Here is a 22,026-nt window from a genome sequence, read left to right as displayed (position 1 = left end):
GTATTTGGATTACATACAGGTGTGCACAATCATGTCCCAGCTTGATGGAAATTTTTCTAAAGATTACTGATGTTGTCAAAATTATTTTCTCCAGACCTTTCTGTAACAGTTTATGTTGAAAATTTGTATATTTATAATTGAACTTACAGAACTTAAATTTTAAGTGATTTAAACATTTTTATGCTCTTTTCCTTATGACTTTAAAAAAATAATAGCATAGACTTCAGTGATGGAGTGCTTGCCTATCATTTGCATGAGGTCCTAAGTTCAGGTCCCAACACTATCAAAAGTAAATAAAAATAATAGTTGCAGAAGACCCAGGTTATGTTTCCAGCACCCATTCAGTGGTCCACAGCTGTCTGCAGCTCTAGTTCCAGGGGATCTAACCTCTTCAGGGATTCTGACCTCTTCAGGTTCCTGTACACATGTGATGGGAAAACATACACTTAAGGACACACATATACATAAAATTAAAATAAGTATGTGGTAAAAGAACACATAGAGGTTTTAATTTCATTTTTAGAAACAGATGTCAGACTAGAATTTTTAATCATCAGACAGGGCTTAACAAATTATACACTTTAAAAAGTATTTTCTTTTGTAAGGCTAGCTGCTTAATTCTGTATCTTTTTTTGGGGGGGGGGGGTTTGGTTTTTTTCGAGATAGGGTTTCTCTGTGTAACTTTAGAGCCTGTCCTGGAACTCACTTTGTAGACCAGGCTGGCTTCGAACTCACGGAGATCCTCCTGCCTCTGCCTCCCAAGTGCTGGAATTAAAGGCTTGCACCACCACTGCCCAGTTGTATCTGATATTTTTGTGAGCATTTTCAGGAACTTAGTAATTTAAGATTTGTGAAGATAATTGTATTTATAGAAAGAAGAAATTGGGGGCTGAAGAGATGGCAGTGGTTAAGAGCTCTGACTGCTTTTCCAAAGGACCTAGGTTCAATTCCCAGCACCCACTTGGCAGCTCACAACCGTCTGTAACTCCAGTTCCAGGGGACCTGACACCCTCACACAGGCATACATAACAGGCAAGGCAAAACACCAATGCACATAAAATAAAAATAAATTTAAAAAAGAAAGAAGGAATTGAGACAGCTGTGTGGTGTTGTATTTGCCTCAGTACAGCCATTTATTACTTTTCATTCTGTGAGAATGGGAGTTCCCTTGCCAGGTTTGTGGGACTCATTCATGTACTACATTGACTCAGTGGTGGATAGGTTAAAGTCGTAAGTCTCACCAGTTGGGCTGCTTTGTGTAGGTTCCTTGTATTTTCTTCCATGGCTACGGCTTCTACTCAGGTGAACAATTTTCTTTATATTGTGGTTTTAGGAGCGTTTGAGGAAGGCAAAAGTAGAAGCTGTAGGGCATCTTGGTTCCCTCTGAAGTGGCATAGAATAAACTTTTTCACATTTTGGTGATTGATGCAATTCATAAGGGCCTTCAGCATTCAAAGAAGTGGTGAGAGTCTCTAGGTGGGGAGGGAAGTAGTGGTGCTGTTACGATTGTCAACTGGGTTCAGGTTGGCTAAGACTCACTGTGTAGTAGAAGATGACCTTGAACTCCCTCTTCTGCATCCTGGGTGCTGGAATTACAAGCAAAATTACCATATCTGCTTATGGGATGCTGGGAATAAAATACAGGGCTTTGTACTTGCTAGGCAAAGACCCTGTCAGTTAAACTCTGTGTCTAGTCCTCATTCATATCTTGGACACTCTGCTTCCCATAATGCTGAGATGCTAATCACTCACATGCTTGCTTCATTCATTCATTTATTCATTCATTCATTCAATTTATTTACTTATTTATTGAAAGGGTTTCACTTATGTAGCCCTGGCTGGTCTGGAATGTGCTGTGTAGACCAAGATGGCATCCAGCTCACAGAGATGTGCTTGTTTCTGTTTCCTGAGTGCTAGAATTTACTGATTTTTGTTGTTTTTCAAGACAGGGCCTCAACTCAGAGACTGGCCTCAACTCAGACATCCACCTGCCTCTGCCTTCCAAATGCTGGGATTAAAGGCGTGCGCCACTGTAGTCTGGTGACTTTATTGTTTTTTTTCAGGTCTGTCGTTTTTCAGCTTATATCTTGTGTAACCTTCATACTACCAACTTTTCTTCACCTGAAAAGTAATAGTCCTTTATTGGATTATTTTCACATTGTACTGAGAAATCATAGCCCATGAAATGGTTGTTATCCCTATTAGAAATATTCATAGTAACATTTTGAGCTAGATTCTGCTTTCTTCTAGAATTTAGTGTGTTGTTTCTGTGTAGAAACTTTGTAAAGAATATTATACATTAAACATACCAAAAAGTGTCAGATTTTTTAACAAATGAATTGCTAAAAATGTGATCTTTAGGGGCTGGAGAGAGATGCTCTTCCAGAGGACTCAGGTTGGATTCCCAGCACCTACACGGCAGCTCACAACTGTCTGTTCCAGGGGATCTGTACTCTCTTGTGGCCTATGAAGGCACTGTTTGCACATGGTGCACACATTTACATGTGGGCAAAGCACCTATACACATGAAATAAAAATTAACCTAATTTTTATTTAAAAAATTATTCACTAGAATGCATTGTAAATTGTGTTTTCATGCTTCAAATTGCTATTGAAAGATACTAGAAATACTTTCATTAGGAACCAAGGTATGTGAACTTTACTCAGAAATTAATTCTACAATTAATTAGCTTTTTGGTGGGGCACGACCTCACTTTGTAGCTGCTTAGCTCGCCTGGAGCTTTCATTGTACACCAGGCTGCCCTGGAAGTCACAAAGGTCCACCTAGTTCTGCCTCCACACCCTGCTGGTTACAAATTTTTTTTAAAGAAACTGCATGTGCTAGCTCATGCCTTTAATACCAGTTCTCAGGAAACTGAGGTAGGAGAGTCACTAACATTTGGGGCCAGCTTGGGCCAACTGTAGTAAATTCTAGAACAGCTTGGCCTTCAAAAGCATCCAAACCAGAAAGAAATTCTTTATAAATAGAGTACTATGAGTAATACAGAATCTGTTACTTTGTTCTTAATGTCAGTTTAATCATTAGTGATCCTTTTTTTTCTTCTTGGATTTTAAAAATAATGATTTGTAAATGTCATAGTTACTGCTTAATACTTTTTGGGAGTAAAGTGCCTTGTTATTACAGTTTTTCAAGACAATTTCATGTGGTTGCTTGGTTGAAAGTAATGGTATCATAAAATGTTTGAGGTAAAATTATTTTATTGAAATATTAAAATTTTTATTTAAAAACAAAATTTTTATAAAAACTTAAAATTATTTTACTGAAAAAACCCATAAAAGACTTTTCTTATTGAATTTTGTATAGGTAATGCTTATTAAATATTCTGTTCTTATTCATTGTTTAAAAATACCCTAAAATTGTTGTTTCTATCATAGTGATCATGTAATTAGCTTTTAATTATTATTTTTTTTCCTCAGAAAGTCCTAGATCGCAATCTTGGTGTAATCTACATATATTCTAGAGTTAGACTATATGTATTTGCAAATATGAGTTTGTATACACCAACAATTGTTTTGGGCCAATGTTTAATAAGCAGTGCAGTGACACTTAATTTCTAGTTTGCCTTTTTGTTCACTGAGACAAGGTGTCCCCGTGATGTAGCATACATTGGCCTTTACCGTTATGCTGTAGCATTCATTGGCCTTCACTGTGATAATGTAGCATAGATTGGCCTTCACCGTGATAATGTAGCATAGATTGGCCTTCACCGTGATAATGTAGCATAGATTGACCTTCACAGTGGTGTAGCACACATTGGCCTTCACCGTGATAATGTAGCATAGATTGGCCTTCACCATGGTGTAGCACACATTGGCCTTCACTGTGATAATGTAGCATAGATTGGCCATGATAATGTAGCATAGATTGGCCTTCACCATGGTGTAGCACACATTGGCCTTCACTGTGATGAAGTAGCATACATTGGCCTTCACTGTGATAATGTAGCACACATTGACTTTCACCGTGATGATGTAGCATACATTGGCCTTCACCGTGATGTAGCATATAGTGGCCTTCAACTCACAGTCCTGTTGTCTCCACTGTTTAAGTGCTAGGTTACAGGTGTGTACCACTAGGCCCAGCTTTCTTTTCTTTGAATTCATAGTCCATCTAGTCTTTTTTTTTAATTTTTTAAAATTTTTTTATTATTTTATTTATTTTCTTTTTAAAAAAGATTTGTTTTATTTTTACTTCTCTGTGGGGGCGTGTTAGAGTTAAAACCTTTCCTTTTTATTTAGACAAAAAGGGGTAAATGTTGCCGGGCGGCAGTGGTGCATGCCTTTAATCCCAGCACTCCGGAGGCAGAGTCAGGTGGATCTCTGTGAGTTCGAGGCCAGCCTGGTCTACAGAGCGAGATCCAGTACAGGCACCAAAACTACAGAGAAACCCTGTCTTGAAAAAGTCCATCTAGTCTTAACTTTTATTCTTGTGCCATCCTTTCCTGATTAAGCCTTTTACTTGAATTTTGATTTTTAAGAGATGCAACTTGATGAAATCTTTTACATGGAAAAAGTTCAGAACTCATGTTGTTCATATTTTAATAGTAGTGACTAGAAACCTAGTCAGTGCCCTTATTTAATTAATAGAGGAAGGGTTTATGTGACTTATAGATATCAAAAGATTTGGCCAGTTTCCTGCTGTAGATTGCTGTGAAGTCCTAGGATCAGGGCTTAGAACATAACAACAGTTTCTTGATAATTTGAACTGATTATTCACAGCAAATACTCAAGAGGATGGAAACTTGGAGACTCTTTTACACCTCCCCTCTTTCATGCCTAGCACCTCTCTTAAAGTTGAGTAGTATATGTGTCCTTTTTCTCTCTTTCTCCTTCCTTCCTCCCTCCCTCCCTCCCTCCCTTCCTTCCTTCCTTCCTTCCTTCCTTCTTTTTCTTTCTTTTTTTTCTTGGTATTTTTGAGACAGGATTTCTCTGTGTGGTTTTGGTGCCTGTTCTGGATCTTGCTCTGTAGACTAGGCTGGCCTTGAACTCACAGAGATCTGCTTGCCTCTGCCTCCTGAGTGCTGGGATTAAAGGCTTGCGCCACCACCGCCCGGCTAACATATTTGTGTTTCTTTTTTTTATATGTGTGTTTATATGTGTGTATGTAGATTGAACGTACACATATGTATGGGTGGGAGGAGCTGTAATAGGATTGACTATGACTTCATGTCTGAAGGCCAGTACGCTGTCACCAAGTCACGGCCCCTCCCAAGTCCTAAGTTACTATTTTTCTGTGTCTTGCTGTGTTATACACAGCTGGTCTTGAACTTGTGGGCCTCAAGTGTCCTGCCTCCTGTGTCATCATGCTCTGCTGAAAGTTAAAAATGCTTAAAAATACTTAGTGAATGGAACTAGGTAATACTGGGGCCGGGTGTTATTAGTAATCCTATGAAATGATTTGTTGTCCTAGTGTTCTAAATTTTGTTTTGGGGAATGGGAGTTTCAAGACAGGGTTTCTCTGTGTAGTCTTGACTGCCCTGGAACTCAACTTTGTAGTCCAGGCTGGTTGTGAACTCACAGAGATCCATCTGCCTCTGTCTCCCAAGTCCTGGGATTTAAATATTTTTTGAATTTAAATAACTATAAAAATTGTAGAAGCAAAATGCAGTGACATGCAACCATTGTCCCAGCTGCTCAGTATACTCAGATGGGAGAGGTACCATAGTACAACGTAATTTCTTCCCCTTTAAAGGATTTATTTGTATGACGTTTTTATCTGTGCGCATTTTTATCTTGAATTCACTATGTGGCAAAGATAACCTTGAAGTACTGTTTTTTGTCTTTTTACTGACTGCTATTTGTTTTTGGTACCCTGTTAAAAACTCGTTTTTTTTTTTTGGAGACAGGTTATTACTTTACAGTCCTTGGTAGTTTAGAACTTAAGTAGCTCAGCAAGCTTCAGTTTGTGGCAATCCTCCTACCCCTGCAGATTACTGGCATATGCAATCATGAACCTTTTTTAAATTAAAAAAAGTATACAAAATGTTGTAGCTAAATTGGTAAGAGTGTCTGGCATTCACAAACCTCTGGTTTTGATCCCTACTACTTAATAAACTGGGTGTGGCGATTCATGCTTCTAGTTTTGGGGGAGGTGGAGGATCCGGAATAAACAAGCTATTCTTAATTATTTAGTGAGCTTGACGCCAGCATAGCGAGACCGTTTCACAAAAAACAAATGATTTACCTCTTCAAAGCTGGATGTGATGTCCCATTCTAGTCTGTCTTAGGCTACATACCTAGTGGGACCTTGTCATAAAATAATTAAAAAAATATTTCATTACACTTTATTTTTGTATATTGTATATATGTGCACACACGTTCAAGAATTTGTAGACTCTAGAGGACACTTGAGTCAGTTCCCACTTTCTACCGTGTGGGTCCTGAAGATGAGATTCAAGTTGTCAGGCTTGGCAGCACCTTTACTGAGTGATTTGTCTTGTGAGGCTTTTCTCATTTTCTGTTCATATATTCCATTCATTCATTCATTCATCCTTTTTTTTTTTTTTTTTTTTTCCGAGACAGGGTTTCTCTGTGTAGCTTTGCGCCTGTCCTGGAACTCACTTGGTAGCCCAGGCTGGCCTCGAACTCACAGAGATCCACCTGGCTCTGCCTCCGGAGTGCTGGGATTAAAGGCGTGCGCCACCACTCCCCGGCCCATTCATTCATCCTTTTATTTATTTATTTGATAGTGTCTCACTCTGTAGCCCTGGCTAGTCTAGAACTTGCTAAATAGACAAAAGATCTCCTAAGTGTTGGGATTAAAGGAGTGTGTCATCATGCTTAATGCTTTTTTAAAATCTTTAAAGCTTTACAAGTTGTTTTTAAGGTAGTCTCACAATTATATAGCTGTTACTATTAGTTTTAAGTACTGACTTTAAGCACAAATTTAATTCTCAACTCAGTGACTTCCAGTTTTTTATGACTCAGTTATGGAGCAGTATTTGCTTTATTAGAGAATTACTTCTTCACTCTTTAATTACCCACTTTTTAATAAGGTTTTGTTTGTTTCTAAAATGTGATGTAATTTCATTTGATAAACATAAGGCTTATAGTGAGGTTGTAATCTAGACTTGGCTGTACATATTTAAAATGCCAGCACTAGAAAGCAAGTGGTAAGAGGAGAAATACGGACTGAGAAAAATTACTTTGTCTCCATATGCAACCAAGGTCATCAGGATAGAAACCTTTTCAGAGTTTCATACTGTGTTCATGCTCCTCACCAATAATCTTGATGGAAACTAATATTCTAGCATGGTTCATAGTCAGTGACAGCATTTTAACGGTGCCACAGGAACCCCCCCCCCCCCCAGCAAGCACTCTACCACTGAGCTAAATCCCCAACCCCACCACGGGAGCTCTTAAACTCTGAAATTGTTCTTGCTGGTGCTTAGACCGGAACTCAGAGCCTTGTACATGCTGGACAAGTGTTCTGTCACTGAACTGCATCCTCAACCATAAAGATTTGTTGAGAGTAACTTGAGGCTCTGTTATTAGAAACTTAAAAAAAAAAAATGGGTTTATATACTTATTTTGGAAAGTGTTTTTATTTGCATAATTTTAGTTCATGTGCAGTGTTCTGAGAGTGCTGTGATTTGTTAGTCATTTTCAGACTTAATTCAACAATTCAGCTTTATGTGAACAGGTAATAGTAAAGAATGAATGAATGCATTCTCTTGGTATCTCTTTTAGATGAATGTAGTGTGACAAATTAAAAACAGAATATACAAAAAAAGCTTTAAAAACTGTTCATCTTTTTTTCAATGCTTCTTCAGTGTCAGAACAGCTTTTTAACCTAATTACTAATTAGTTCATATCTTTCTAGACTTTAAAAAGAAATATATATTGTTACACACCTTTATCTTAGCCCTTGGCAGATGATGGTAGGATTAAGAGTTCAAGGTCATTCTGGCTGCTTTGGGAGTCAAAGGCCAGCGTAGGCTATATGAGACCCTGTCTCAAATCCCACTCCATTGTACCCCTAAATTGTGATCAGGAAGGCATGGTATTGCATACTTGAACTCCTAGCATTAGAAAGCCAAAGCCAAGAGGATTGTAAATTCCAGGCCATCCTGTGCTATCCAGTAGTATGATCCTGATCCTGTTTTCAAATAATTTTGATTAGATTTTTGTTTGTTTTTTGTTTTTCGAGACAAGGTTTCTCTGTGTAGCTTTGTGCCTTTCCTGGAACTCACTCTGTAGCCCAGGTTGGCCTCGAACTCACAGAGATCCGCCTGCCTCTGCCTCCCGAGTGCTGGGATTAAAGGCGGGCGCCACCACCGCTCGGCTGATGATTAGATCTTGATCATAAGTTCTGTTTTTGTTTTTTTTTCCAAGACAGGGTTTCTCTGTGTATCCCTGGCTGTCCTGGATTTCCCTCTGTAGACCAGGCTGGCCTCAAACTGGATTCTCCTGCCTTTGCCTCCAGAGGGTTTAAAGGTGTGCACTACCACTGCCTGGCTTTTACCGGGTTCTTAATGGTGTAATCTGTAGATCATATGTCTCCAGTTTAGTCAGACAAACTTCTACCACATCGCAGTTTTTGGAATGTTTTCTTTTTGATAGGCGCTCTAGGATTGGGTGTTAGTACTACCATTTACTTACCTGATCAATGGGTATTAGTTGCATTTAAATTTGTTAGCAGTTTCTGAGAACATGATTATACAAACATTTTCCAGCATTTCTCTTGATACTTCCTCAGATTGAAACATTCAAAAGATTGTCTGTAGGTCTAAAGCAGATATTTAATACCTTAAATATTGAAAGGTACTATTTACCCCATAGAAACCATATTTGTTTCTATGGTTACCAACGATGTTAAATCTTTTTTTTTGTTTTTCTTTGAGACAGGGTTTCTCTGTTTAGCTCTGACTAGACTGGCCTCGAACTCAAGAGATCCGCTTGCCTCTGCTTCCCAATGGTGGGATTAAAGGCATGCGCCACCACCGCTGGATATGGAACACACATTAGGGAACTCTGGAGTCTCTCTAGAGATTTCCAGATCGTAGTTTGAAAATCATCTAAGTTGTGTTTTTATGAGAGTCACCCTGACTCTTTTGAAGTGTGCACCCCAAGTGGTTAAGATCCAACCAGGATCTTACACATGCTAAGCAAGCATTCTTTACCACTAAACAGCAATTTGCCTAGATACAACATGATTTTAAAGGAAAATGTATATTGTTTAATTTGTTTTTATTTGAGAAGGAAAAATAAACCCAGTTTGGTTGTGCACATCTGTAATTTTAGGTCTGTGAAGATGGAGACAGGAAAGTCATGAGTTCAAGACTATTCTGGGCTCCTGCAGAGAGACATTATCTCAAAAAAAAAAAAAAAAGAAAAAGAAAAAATGAAAGGTTAGGGGCACAGCTGAGTTGTAGAGCCCTTGCCTGACACTTGCTGTGCACTGAGCAGAAGGAGGAAGACGGTGTATGGTGTGTACTACAGGAAGCTATCAGAGGAAGGCTTTAGGTGCACTTCAGAGCTGAGTTCCTATAACTTCATAGTGGATGTTGCTGTCGATGGCTATAAAATAGTTACTGAGATTTTATAAGATCACTTTTAGAAAATTGTATGTTTTTTCATTGTCATTTAATAATGACCTAATATTTCCTTTTTTTAAAATTAGGATATATCGACGCAAGAAAGTAACATTTTAGGGGCATTCTGTGATATGAATGTAAGTGTTTATCTTCTTTATTCTAAAGTTTATGGAAAATTTTGTTTTCTTTTGTCTTTTGAGTTTGTTTTTAGATAGTTACTGTTACAGTGTTTTTCAAAATTGAAAATTTTTTCTCATAAGTTTAAAACTTCTTTGTTTTTATAGGATGTAGAAGTACCCTTGCATTTGCTTCGTTATGTCTGTCTGTTTTGTGGTAAAAATGGCCTTTCTCTCATGAAGGATTGCTTTGAGTATGGAACTCCTGAAACTTTGCCGTTTCTTATAGCACATGCATTTATTACAGTTGTTTCTAATGTAAGTATTATTTGGAATTCTGAAATTTTTTAGTGCATTATCTTGCATTTCATTGCCATGAAATTTTTTTTGTCCAGAAATGATCAAGTTTTGATTAATTTGCATATGCAATCTTTTACATGATTTAAAAACTGAATATGTAAGTCTGTTTTTAAAAGGCAATAAAATTATAATTTGAATAAAATTAGTTTTTAAATTTAAAATAGGTAAAGATTACTCTTATCTCTTACGTAAAATCAAAGGTGGCTTTTTTTGAAATTAACCTTTGTCTGGAATTTTTGTACTGGGAAAAGTTTTTGCTGCTTAGTGTTTTGTGTTATTTAAATGATGGGTATTTACTTCATTATTGAAGTATGTCTAATTTCCTTGTACATTACATCAAAGGATGTAATGTTTCTTTTTCCCTTTACACTGTCAGAACGATAAAAATTATCTGAGAGAAGTAATTTTATTACCTGTATATTCAGCCTTTACCTTACTATGGTCATTTCAGAAAGGGTATAGCTAAAGTTAAAGGTAATTTAACCAAAACCAGAATTTTCTTATAATTATTCAAATACAATTTTTAAAAACATAAACAGTATATGAAAAGCACTTGGTCAGCCTTTTGCTGCCTTGATTCCAGTTCTGGTCTCCAGTGCCACAGTGCACTGGAGCGGGAGGGCGGGCACTGGCAGTGGTCAGATTTGCTGAATGTGTGTACCTACCTACCTGTTTCTTCAGTTGATGATTTTTATCAAGATTATTTTTAAATCCGTAAGTCCGTGTTTTCTGGTATGTTGAAAAAGTTTAACCCAGAAGTATATGTAGTATGTACTCGTGTATGTACCATTTAGACTGTGTGTGTGTGCTAGGCAAGGCCTGCTTTTATAGTCTTGGCTGGCCTAGGCCCCTTTGGATTTATAGCTGCATTTGTTTTTATGTTTTGCTTTTGCTTTTTTTTTTTTTTTTTCAGTTTAAAATGTTAGCTATTAATGTTAAAGTGAGAATGATGATGGTGTCTTCCTTAGAGGAGTCTTTTAACATGAAGTGGACTTTAACAGTAAAAGCAGTCTTGGTCTGGCAAGCTGTGAGGTGCTTGTGGCAGGCATGATGAACTTAGTGCTGCCCTCAGATTTCAGAAGAGAGAACATCTCCTGAGTTATCCTTTGATTTCTACTTGTGTGCTGTGGCATGCAAGTGTCTGTGGTCACATAATAAATACAAATGTAAAAGAAAACTCAATTTACAGTTGGTATGGTAGCACTTGATGTCTGTGTAAGCATTTAATAATGACATGTTATTACTCATTTTAGCTATGAAACATTTAACTGATTCTGTTACTCTAACTTATTTTGCCAGTAGAGATTGTACTCACTTTGGCTTCCTCTGGCCCTATTCCCTTAAAACCTAACCAATCCTAGCCTTGGCTACAAAGCAGGTTGGAGTTCATCCTAGAGTATATGAGCCTTTCTGAGAAAGTAAAAACGAATGAAAAACAGTTTATTTAAATTAAAAACTTACAAACATTAGACATTTTGACATTTTTTTAAACCTGTCTTTGGTTCTTTGATCCCAAGGCATATAAATGCATGCCTTAATCCCAGCATTGCAGAGGCAGATGGATCTGTGTGAATTCAAGGATAGTGTGTTCTGTATAGTGAAATCCTGCCTCCAACACAGTGTCTTTAGTCAATTTTAACGGATGTTGTAAATTTCAGTTTTTTATTTTTTGGTCTATCATGTCCATTGAGAACACAGTAGTTTCTTCTGTTAGTCATTATGTGAATTATGATTTGTTGTTGGCTTTGTCTTTTGTTTGAAATTGTTACTTAGCCCAGGCTGACCTCAAATTTGCAATTCCCTTGGTTTATGTGAATCACTATCCTTACACTGTTTATGTCCATTTCTTTTCTTGAAAATAGCCCCTCTTTGGGATTCTGTAAATTTACATGAACTTTCATATGGAATGAAATGAGGGATAAGCAACAAAAGAGTTTCTGTAAAGATCCTGTAAAGAAAAAGAAAAGCTGATGAATCCTAGTACATGATCTAGCATAGATAGACTGGCCTCACTGCATCCTTATTTCTCTCACAGTGTAGATTACATGTCCCGTAAAAGAATAGTTATATTTCTTGGGAACTAGATTATTATGTCTGGTTTTTTTTTTTTTTTTTTTTTTTTAAAGACAGGCTCTCATTATATAGTCTTGGCTGTTCTGGCACTCACTATGTAGACCAGGTTGCCCTCCAACTCAGATCTACTTGCCTCTCTTTCCCAAGTGTTGGGATTAGAGGTGTGCACCATCACGCCTGGCTGGCTAGTTTTTGGTCTGATTATTAGTACATTTCTCAATTTTGCACAAATAGCCCACTTGTTGTATGGATCCATTCTTAGGAATAATAGCTATAGCTGCAGAAAGAAAAGATACCTTCTTTTATTGTTATTTTCTTCTGACCTTTAAGTCTTCAGGAAAGGCAGCTTACTAACATTTATTGCAGATTAGAGTAGTAGAACATAAAAGAGGAGGTTTCCCTACTGAGACCCAGGTGGTGCTTTATCTTTATTTTTAGGTTAAATTTGGTTCTAGTTTATAGTACCCTTCCTCAGCTTTTAGCTCTTATCCAGAATTTTCCTGTCCCAAACATCATGTCTTTTATTAATAACATGTCAAATCTAGACATAGAATTAAAAAAATTAGTACATCTGGAGAAAAGAAGTACAAAGAAGACAATAAATAATCCTTACAAGTAACATGCTTTTGAAAATAATGTAGCTTAAGTTATTAATAAAAATATAATCAGATGTAAGCTTGTCATAGTGGTTTTAATAATACTTCAGTGGACAGAATAATTTGAACTGTCTCAATACTGCTCTTGCCAGGTGTGGTTGTGCGTCCTTTCATCCAGTACTCAGATGCAGAGGCAGGGGGATCTCTGAATTGCAGGGGAGCCTGGTCTACGTACATAGTTCCACCCAGCTAGAGATACATAATGAGATCTTGCCTCACTCACACTCCCTGTTTTTACAAGTGAACTAACAGAGACTTTTGAATATAAGAAATTAGTTTAGGATTATGTATTTTCTCATATTTCCATGCCAGATCAAACAGTAGGTTGACAGTTTTGTAAAAATATTTTGTTTGCTATTTTATCAAAAAGTAGCTCTCTGATTAAGTTATGGGGAGAAGAGAACATTTTTTTTCCCCTTTTAATGACATATTTAATGTGTGGTTAGAGGCTTGTTAGAATTTTATTAGCACAAAGAGGGAGCAAAGGTAAACCTGAAAAGCATATTCATATCGGACATCATCCTCTAGTTTGCTTGTTTTCTATCCTAATTTCTGGAACTTGTAAGAAATAGTGCTTTCTGCTAAGGCAAACACAGAATCTGTGCCATTTTCCTTGGAGCATCTGAGCTCATTTTCTATCTTTGTAATTTGAGTCACTTTTTATATTTTGCACATAAATAAACCTCGTTTGGTTGCAATGAATCTTCAGTTTTATTTGGCTTAATCTTTACAGTGTTCAGTCTTTTATAACGGGGCAAATGTTTCTGTAAAAATTTTTTTAGGGTTGGAGAGATGGCTTAGTAGTTAAGAACACTTCTTGTTCTTGCAGAGGACTGGGTTCAATTCCCAACATCCACATGACAGTTTTCAATCATACCTAACTCCAGATCTAAGGTGCATATGAAACACAGAGATACTTGCAAGCAAAGCATTCATATACATAAAATAAAGTAAATCTAAAATTTTTAAAAATTATATTTTTTGTTTGTGTGTGTGTGTGTGAGTGAGAGAGACAGAGAGAGAGAGAGAGAGAGAGAGAGAGAGAGAGAGGGAGAGGGAGAATGAGCTGTCTTTTCTGCTCATACTACACACACAGTTTGTTCATGTATATATATTTTGCTGTCATACAAAGAGATATGGAAAAGCATGGTTTTTTAGCATTTTTTAAGTTGATTTTATATTACTGTATGTAAATTAGATTGTCTGATGGAATTATAACTTTTGTAGTTTATCCTGCTCAAAATTTATAAATAAAACGGGTTTAAGAGGCAGCCAAACATTAATTGTTGTTGTTTTAAATTAAGTGGAAGGCACCAAAATGTTTTGCATTTTTTTTATACATTGTTTTGTTTATGTTTACTTACAGATTAGGATATGGCTACATATCCCGGCTGTCATGCAGCATATTATACCTTTTAGAACGTATGTTATCAGGTAAGTTTATAAAATTTCTTCCTTCAATTATTAAGTTATAACAACATAATTAAACAATTCATAACAATTGTGTTGCTGTTGAAAGAGCCTTGCCGATATATACTCTAGGGAAGATTGCAGTGTATAGATAAGTATATAGTAATTTTTATGCATGTGTATGAGTTTATATTTGATATGTACATTTGTTTTTTACATGTGAGTTTAGGAAGAATTAAATAGACTTCTTTACTGAGTTCATTCAATAAGTAAGTATTTTGCTAAGGAACAGCTCATTTAGAAAGTAACTTGTTATACACAGTTTATAAGAAATCACAAGTATTACAGGATAAATATCAGGAAAGAACAGTAAGAATATGAGAGGGTGGACTATAATTTTACATACCCAGGAAAGGGGTGAGGGCTGAGGAGGTGGCTCTGTTGGAAAAGCACAAGCGTGAGGACCTGAGTCACCATAAAGACTAAAGGCCCATGACTGCAAATTTTGTAGATGAGATGGGAATTGGAGAATGATTCCTGGAAGCTCACTAGCCACCTGTCCTAGCTTACTTGGTGAAGTTTCAGGCAAATGAGAGACCCTTTCTCAAACAAAAAGTGTTAGGCACCGAGAAAATGATACCTCTAACCTCTATATGCACACTCTTGTACACATGAACAGAGACGTAAGTTAAATTACAGGAACAAGGGCTGGAGAGATGGCTCAGAGGTTAAGAGCACTGCTTTCTCTTCCAGATGTCCTGAGTTCAATTCCCAGCAACCACATGATGACTCACAACCATCTGTAATGAGATCTGGTGCCCTCTTCTGGGCTGCAGAGATATGTGCAGACAGAACACTGTATACATAATAAATAAATCTTTAAAAAAAAAATTACAGGAACAAGAAAGGTCTCTTTGAGGAGGAAGTGAATTTGAGTTTATTTGTTAGCCTAAGAAGGAAACCTAAGATGATGTATTGTATAACTTAGATATGAACTGTGCGAGTACTAAGAATTATTTTTCTTCATTAAAAATCAGGAGTTCTTTATAGTATTTCCTCATTTATTCATTTGTAAAGTTTTGAGTGCTTACTATTTTTCCTGATACTGTTAGAGGTGTTACAGAATAATCAGAGCATCAGGATAGCTCAGATGTGCTGAGTTCCTTATAAGTAAAGCAGTATGGTAGAGAGGAAATATGAACAGCTACTCATATGGTGTCAAGGGGATATGTTCTAGAAAAAAGAACATAGGGACATAGAAAGAGTGTGATGAAGAAGTGGAGTGGTGGGAGCCTATTGGAAGGGAGGGTGTAGTAATGATAGAGGTTGGAGTGCTCAGCAAGGGCCAATGATTCAGACCTTTGTAGGCCACTGTGAGTATTTGGGTTTAGTTTTAACAACGATGACTCTCTAGAAGGCTTTTGGTTTTTCGAGACAGGGTTTCTCTGTGTAGCTTTGGAGCCTGTCCTGGAACTCACTCTGTGGCCCAGGCTGGCCTCGAACTCACAGAGATCTGCCTGGCTCTACCTCCTGAGTGCTGGGATTAAAGGTGTGGGCCACTACCGCTCAGCTATTGAAGGTTTTAAATAAATGAATCATAATGTTTTTAAAAGACCAGTTTGGCCTTTAATAAAATTCATATTTTAAGTTCTTTTTTAAAAAAATAATTTATTTTTATTTTATGTGCATTGGTGTTCTGCCTGCATATATGTCTGTGTGAAGGTGTCAGATCCCCTGGAACTGGCGTTATAGACAGTAGTGAGCTGCCATGTGGGTACTGGGAAGTGGGTCCCCTGGAAGAACAGCCAGTGCTCTTAACCTCTGAGTCATCTCTCCAGCCCTCATATTTTAAATTCTATAGAGACCTTAGTAGAAGCTAAGGGACCAATTGAAAGTTCAATGCCATGTTGTAGGCAGAAATTTATTAGTTATACCAAGATTATTGATGGCTGTATAGAAAATAGGTATATTAAGTGAGAATAAAACCACTAAAACTAGTAATTATGGGACTATAAAGAAAAAGGGAACATCACAGGGGTTGGAGAGATGGCTCATTGGTTAAGAGCATCAACTGCTCTTGCAGAGGACCTGGGTTCAATTTCTAGCACCAGTGTGGTAGTTTACACACCAGCCATCAGTAACTCTAGTTCCAGGGGTTCCAGTGTCCTGTTTTGACCTCCATGGGTCCAAGCATGCGTGTGGTGTATATACATGCATACAGGCAAAACACCCATAAAATGAGTCAGTCTAATTTAAAAATTTAAAGACAAAGGAGAAAAAGGTGACTTACAGATGACACCAATACTTGCCCCTTCTTAGGTCTCTGTTTTGCCATGGATATCACGAACAGTGATGGAAAAGACGGAGAAAGCATAGATGAGACTTTGCATTCCCTGGGAGACGTTAATGTACTGTTGGAAAATTGAGAGCATGAGCTGCTAGTTCAGAAGAAAAATCATGTAGTTGTCGGCATAAGGACTGGGGAGTTTGCTTTGTGGGTACAGTGCTTGCTGCATAAGTATGCAGACTTCAGTTCAGATGCCCAACTCAGATGTTAAAAAGGAGAGTCCAAGGACTCATTGGCCTGCCAGTGTTCAGGGAGCTGGATTTTATTCCCATACCTGTGTGTAACTCCAGTCCTAGGGGAGCAGATGATACCTTCTGGCCTTTCAAGCACTAGGCATACAAGTGGTACTCAGACATACTTGCAGGCAGAACAAACAGATACATAAAATAAGTATATATTTAAATAAATAAATAAGAAAACAAAATGAATAATATATAAAAGAAATTATAAAATAAAATCAAAAACTAATAAAACAAATAAAAGTAATATAGAGAGCAGTTGAAGAAGATACTCCACATTGATGTCTGCCCTCCGTACACATGTACACACACTCACGTACAAATATATCACAAACATACACACCTGTAAAACATGAACAGCAACCCCTTGCCCCAAATTGTCAGCATAAAAAGCAGTACTTGGAAACTAGTAGAATATAGGAGGTCAGTTAGAGAGAGAGCAGAGAAAGAAAATATAGATGAGTCTAGGGCGAAGCCCTGTGTCAGTTGCTTTTGCTGTGTAAGCAAAATCCCCCCCCCCCCCCCCCCACCTCCGTATTTAGTGTTTTAAAGTAATGGGCATTTATTATTTCTCCTATTTGGTAGGATAGACATTTCAACTGATTTGGACCTGCGTCGTTGAGGAAGGATAACCTTACTTGTTCTGTGATTGGCAGCCTAATTGGTGTTGGGAAATAGGATGCTCATTCATATTTGACAGTTGGCTTGTTTTCAGTCGGTTGGCATTGTTCTTTCATGAAGTACTCTAATTTGTGTTTCTTCCTTTAGTGGTGAAAGTGTTTGTAATAGAGTCAAGCTCGATGGCGCTCCATTTTCTTATGTAGTCATATTTGTTAATACCTTCTTGGCCAAAGCAAATTATCTGACCAAGTCCAAACTCAGTAGGGTAAAAAAATAGATACGTTTTGATGGGAGGAGTAATGGAGTCACGTTTCAAACACTTCTACATGTAGCAATGAGAGGAATATGTGGCATTTTTATAGATCCCAAACATTCAGAGGTGTAAGCCAGAGCCTCAGAAAATTTTTAAAAATCAGATGTTTATTGGTTTTTAGAAGTAAAAAAAAACCTTAACAAGGTTTGCCTGTGTCCCAGAAGGAAATATGCTGTTTCTTATGAAGTCAGCTGATATTCACTAAAATGGGACTGTAAATATGACAGATTTTTAGAGAATGATAAAGCATTATGGAGGTACAGATACATGATAAATGGCCTGTTTTTTTGCAGTTGTCAGTTCGGCTTGGGCTCTCAGCAATGACACATTGTTACAGTTCAGAGTTTTTAAAAAACTTGTTAAGCAGGGTTGGTGAGATGGCTCAGCGGTTAGGTGTACTGGCTGTTCTTGCAGAGGTCCTGAGTTCAATTCCCAGCAACTACAGGTGGTTTCCAACCATCTGTAGTGAGATCTGGCGCCCTCTTCTGGCCTGCAGGCAGAACACTGTATACATAATAAAATAAATCTTTAAAAAAATTGTAAAGTAGAAATAGTTTAAAGTAGGTGGCTCAGTGGATGGAAGTACTTGAAGGCCTGATAGCTTGAGTCCCGCCCACAGGACCCGTGTAAGTGGTAGTGAAGAGAGCCAGCTCCCCTCGGTTGTCCTCAGACTTCCACACCCGCATTGTTGCACCACCCAACACATGCCTACACACAGAAAACACACGTTAACGTCTGGAAGAGAAAAGAGGAAATTTCAAGTTAAAAAGTGTAGCGATTCCATGGTTCTCATATAGAAAATGGAGATCTGGAGCAAAGGAATGTTGATGATTTTCTATTGGGATTTGAGAAGTGTTCAGTGAGTTTTGTGTATTTTCTGTTTTTGAATCATCCAGGTATTTATGCAAGCTCTCTGATCAGGAGTTACGACAGAGCGCAGCTCGTAACATGGCTGACTTAATGTGGAGTACAGTGAAAGAACCATTGGATACAACACTATGCTTTGATAAAGAAAGCCTAGATCTTGCATTTAAGTACTTTATGTCACCAACTTTGACCATGAGGTTGGCTGGATTGAGTCAGATAACAGTAAGCAATGTCCTTTGTTTTTGCTAACTTTTTTGTTTGCTTGATAGACAAACATAATATTGATACTAGTGAAGGACTTTATGTTAGGCTTAATGCTGTTTTACATGGATTATTTTGTATTGCCTTCACAAATAATTTTTGTATTTTCCTTTTTAAAAAATAAGACCAGTGAGGACTGGAGAGTTGGCTCTGTGGTTAAGAGCATTTGCTGCCCTTCCAGAGGACCCGGGTTTGGTTGCTGTCCCCTTTTTGTAGACTGACATCCATCTGCAGATCCAGCTGCATGGGATCTGACGCCGCCTTCTGATGGTGCATTGACATAGATGCAGGCAGAACACTCGTCTTTAAAATAAGACTCAAGCTTTGGTTTATAGTTTAGAGCTGTTGGCTTTCAGAGTCTCCTTATTGTTACATGGTTTATTTTGTTTGTATTTACTCGTGTAGCCAGTGTCCAGGCTGGTCTTGAATTCTTGCACTCAGGTGCTAGTTATCTGCTTCAGCCTGGATTACAGATGTATACCACCACACCATATACATATGTATGTGGTGTGTGTGTTCATGTGTGTGGAGGTCAGAGGTTGATATCCATGACTTCCTTAGTTGCTCTCTCTCTTTGAAACAGGTTCTCTTAATGAACCTGAAGGCATGGGTTTGTCTAGACTACTTGGCCACTAAAAGCCCTGGTCATCGTTCTTGGCCAGTTCTCCAGCACTGTGACGATAAGCATGTGTTGTTGTACCCAGCTTTTTTATGCTGGGGATCCAAACTAAGGTCCTCATGCTTGTCCTCATGCTTGCATGGTAAGCACCCTTGAGCCAGTTGCCTTGCTTGACTCCTTCCCTCCCCTCCCCTCCCCTCCCCTCCCCCTCCCTCCTTCCTGTCTTTCTCTCTCTCCCTCCCTCTCTTTCTCTTTCTATCTCCTCTTTCTCTCTCACCCCTTTTGTCTCTCTTCCCCCTCTTCCTCTCTTTCTTTCGCTCTCTCTTCTCTCCCCTTCTCTCTCCTCCCCACCCCTCCTCTCCCCCTCTCCCCCCACCCCTGTCTCTCTCCTTCTTTCTCTCCCCTCCCCCTCTTCTCCCCCACCTCCACTTCTTTCTTTTGTGTTATGTGGCCTCAGACCAACCTTGAATTCACCATGTAGCCGAGGCTAGTTTGAGCTCCCAATCCTTTTGCACTTCCTGACTTCCGGGATTGCCTGGCTGTTCTTAAATTTTTATATCATTGTTGTTTGTGAAAACATATTATGATGAGTTTGACAAGGTTTGACTATGTAGCCCCAGATGGCCTTAAATTTAGGATTGTCCTGTCTCTGCTTACTGAGTTCTTGAATTACAGGGGTGGGTATAACCATGCCCTGTTCAATATTCTGCACTTAGACAGCATTTTAAAATAGAAAAATAATTGGCAGTGATTATCCAGAGTTAATGATAATGTTAACAGAAGCCACATTTAACTAGCAGCAATGTGTTTTGTACATTATTAAGTACTATTTCAAATGGGGAAAAATCAATCTGTATGAGTATCTAGAAGAAGTGGGATAGGAAAACATTTTGCCTGTTGCATGAACTAGTTGCTGAAGACAAGTAGTTGACTCCTTTGGAATGGATATGCTTTCCTAGTTTACTCTGGTCCTCACTAGCTTTTACTTCTTTCCATATCTCATTTATTTTTGTAATGTCAGCACACTGAAAATCTAAATTGATCTAATTTTTATAGGTGTTGGGTTTTATAAATACGGAAAATGCTTCTTGATATTTTTTCAAATAAATCTCAAGTCAGTTTTGCCTAGGAAGCCTAATGACATATGATTTTCTGCCTAGATTGGGTTTACCTCTTTTTCCTTACTCAGCTTTATTTTCTGAATGTGTTTAATGAAATAAAGCATAAATGTTCCTTTTGTAAAGAAATTTAGTATTTAATATGATAAAATAATGTACTCATGGTTTTATGTCTTACATTTTTATAATTGCAGTCTTATCAGTTGTGATCTATATATGTAACGGGTTTATTGTGTTTTTTGCCATTTGTTAACAGTTTTTTGTTGAAAAATGACAAATCTTAATTTCTTTTCTTTAATCTTAGAATCAGCTTCATACTTTCAATGATGTGTGCAATAATGAATCATTGGTATCAGACACAGAAACGTAAGTAGTGGCATTAATTGATATGGAGTTACACTTTTTTTTTTTTTTTAAGATTGTAGCTCGGGCTGTTCTGGAACTCACTGTGTAGACAAGGTTGGCCTCAGATCTATCTCCCTGTGACTCCTTAATGCTGGGATTAAAGGTGTATGCCACTATACCTGGCTGAAGTATATCTGTTTATATAGTAAATATAGTTGTGACTTTATTTGAAGTGTTTATTGGAAATCTTTACCTTGTGGCCTCAGTTTCTATGTAACAGAACAATATGATGAAACTTTGGTTTTTAAAAATATACACTTCAGTGCCGGCAAGGGGCTTAGTGGTTAAGAACAGTTGCTTCTCTTTCAGAGGACTCAGGTCAAGTGCCTCAGAACTGTAGCTCTAGTGACCTCAAGCCCTCCTGGGCTCTATGAGCAGTAGTGTGTGTATGCCCGTGTACATGCGCACATGCACACACATGCACACATTATATATTATATATATTATATATAATATAATATATAATTCTTAAAACAACAACAACAACATAGGGGCAACATTAGGGGTTGGAGAGACCTAGTCATTAAGACCACTTGCTTCCAGAGGATCTGAGTTCAATTCCCAGTACCCTTGTGGCTTCCAACCACCTGTAACTTAAACTCTAGGGATTCAACACTCTTTTGGCCTCTACAAACATGCACACATATATTAACCTGAGAAGAAGCTCAACTACATGAAGCAGAGCTGGGTGTGGTAGTACACACCTGTAGTTCTTACATTTGGTAGGTAGAGAAAGGAGGATCAGGCATTTAAGACAATCCTCAGTTTCCTCACAAATGTGAAACAAAACTCTGCTATAGAGCAAGACTGACTTTAAAGAAAAAAAGGAGTAGGGGTGCAAGACCTATTAAAACCACAGTGAAATAGTAATTGGTCACTGTAACAGCTATAATAAAAAATGTAGTAATTGAGTATAAGGGCCTTTAACTTACTACTTAATATCTATCATGAAAAATGAACGTATGGTCCAAAGACCTATACATGAATGTAACTAGCATCTTTTTTTTTTTTTTAAAGATTTTATTTATCATGTATACAGTGAGTGTTCAGCCTGCAGGCCAGAA

The 22,026-nt window shown here is 37.8% G+C and overlaps 1 protein-coding gene across 4 annotated transcripts in view; it reads left to right on the top strand.

The window, feature by feature from the left end:
- Usp34 (ubiquitin specific peptidase 34) overlaps positions 1-22,026 on the top strand; it is a 191,773-nt gene that overhangs the window by 30,941 nt on the left and 138,806 nt on the right. For all 4 annotated transcript variants that reach the window (XM_052734681.1, XM_052734680.1, XM_052734682.1 and 1 more), the window contains exons 4-8: positions 9,644-9,694; positions 9,842-9,991; positions 14,129-14,196; positions 18,589-18,781; positions 20,862-20,923. In XM_052734681.1, coding sequence (XP_052590641.1) covers positions 9,644-9,694; positions 9,842-9,991; positions 14,129-14,196; positions 18,589-18,781; positions 20,862-20,923 — 524 coding nt within the window. The remainder of the gene's footprint in view (positions 1-9,643; positions 9,695-9,841; positions 9,992-14,128; positions 14,197-18,588; positions 18,782-20,861; positions 20,924-22,026) is intronic.

This window comes from Peromyscus californicus, unplaced genomic scaffold, assembly GCF_007827085.1.
Source record: "Peromyscus californicus insignis strain IS unplaced genomic scaffold, ASM782708v3 Scaffold_13__1_contigs__length_99412109, whole genome shotgun sequence".
In the NCBI taxonomy this organism is placed as follows: domain Eukaryota; kingdom Metazoa; phylum Chordata; class Mammalia; order Rodentia; family Cricetidae; genus Peromyscus; species Peromyscus californicus.
The sequence above is the reverse complement of the archived record's forward strand: the minus strand, read 5'-3'. Positions and strand labels throughout refer to the sequence as shown.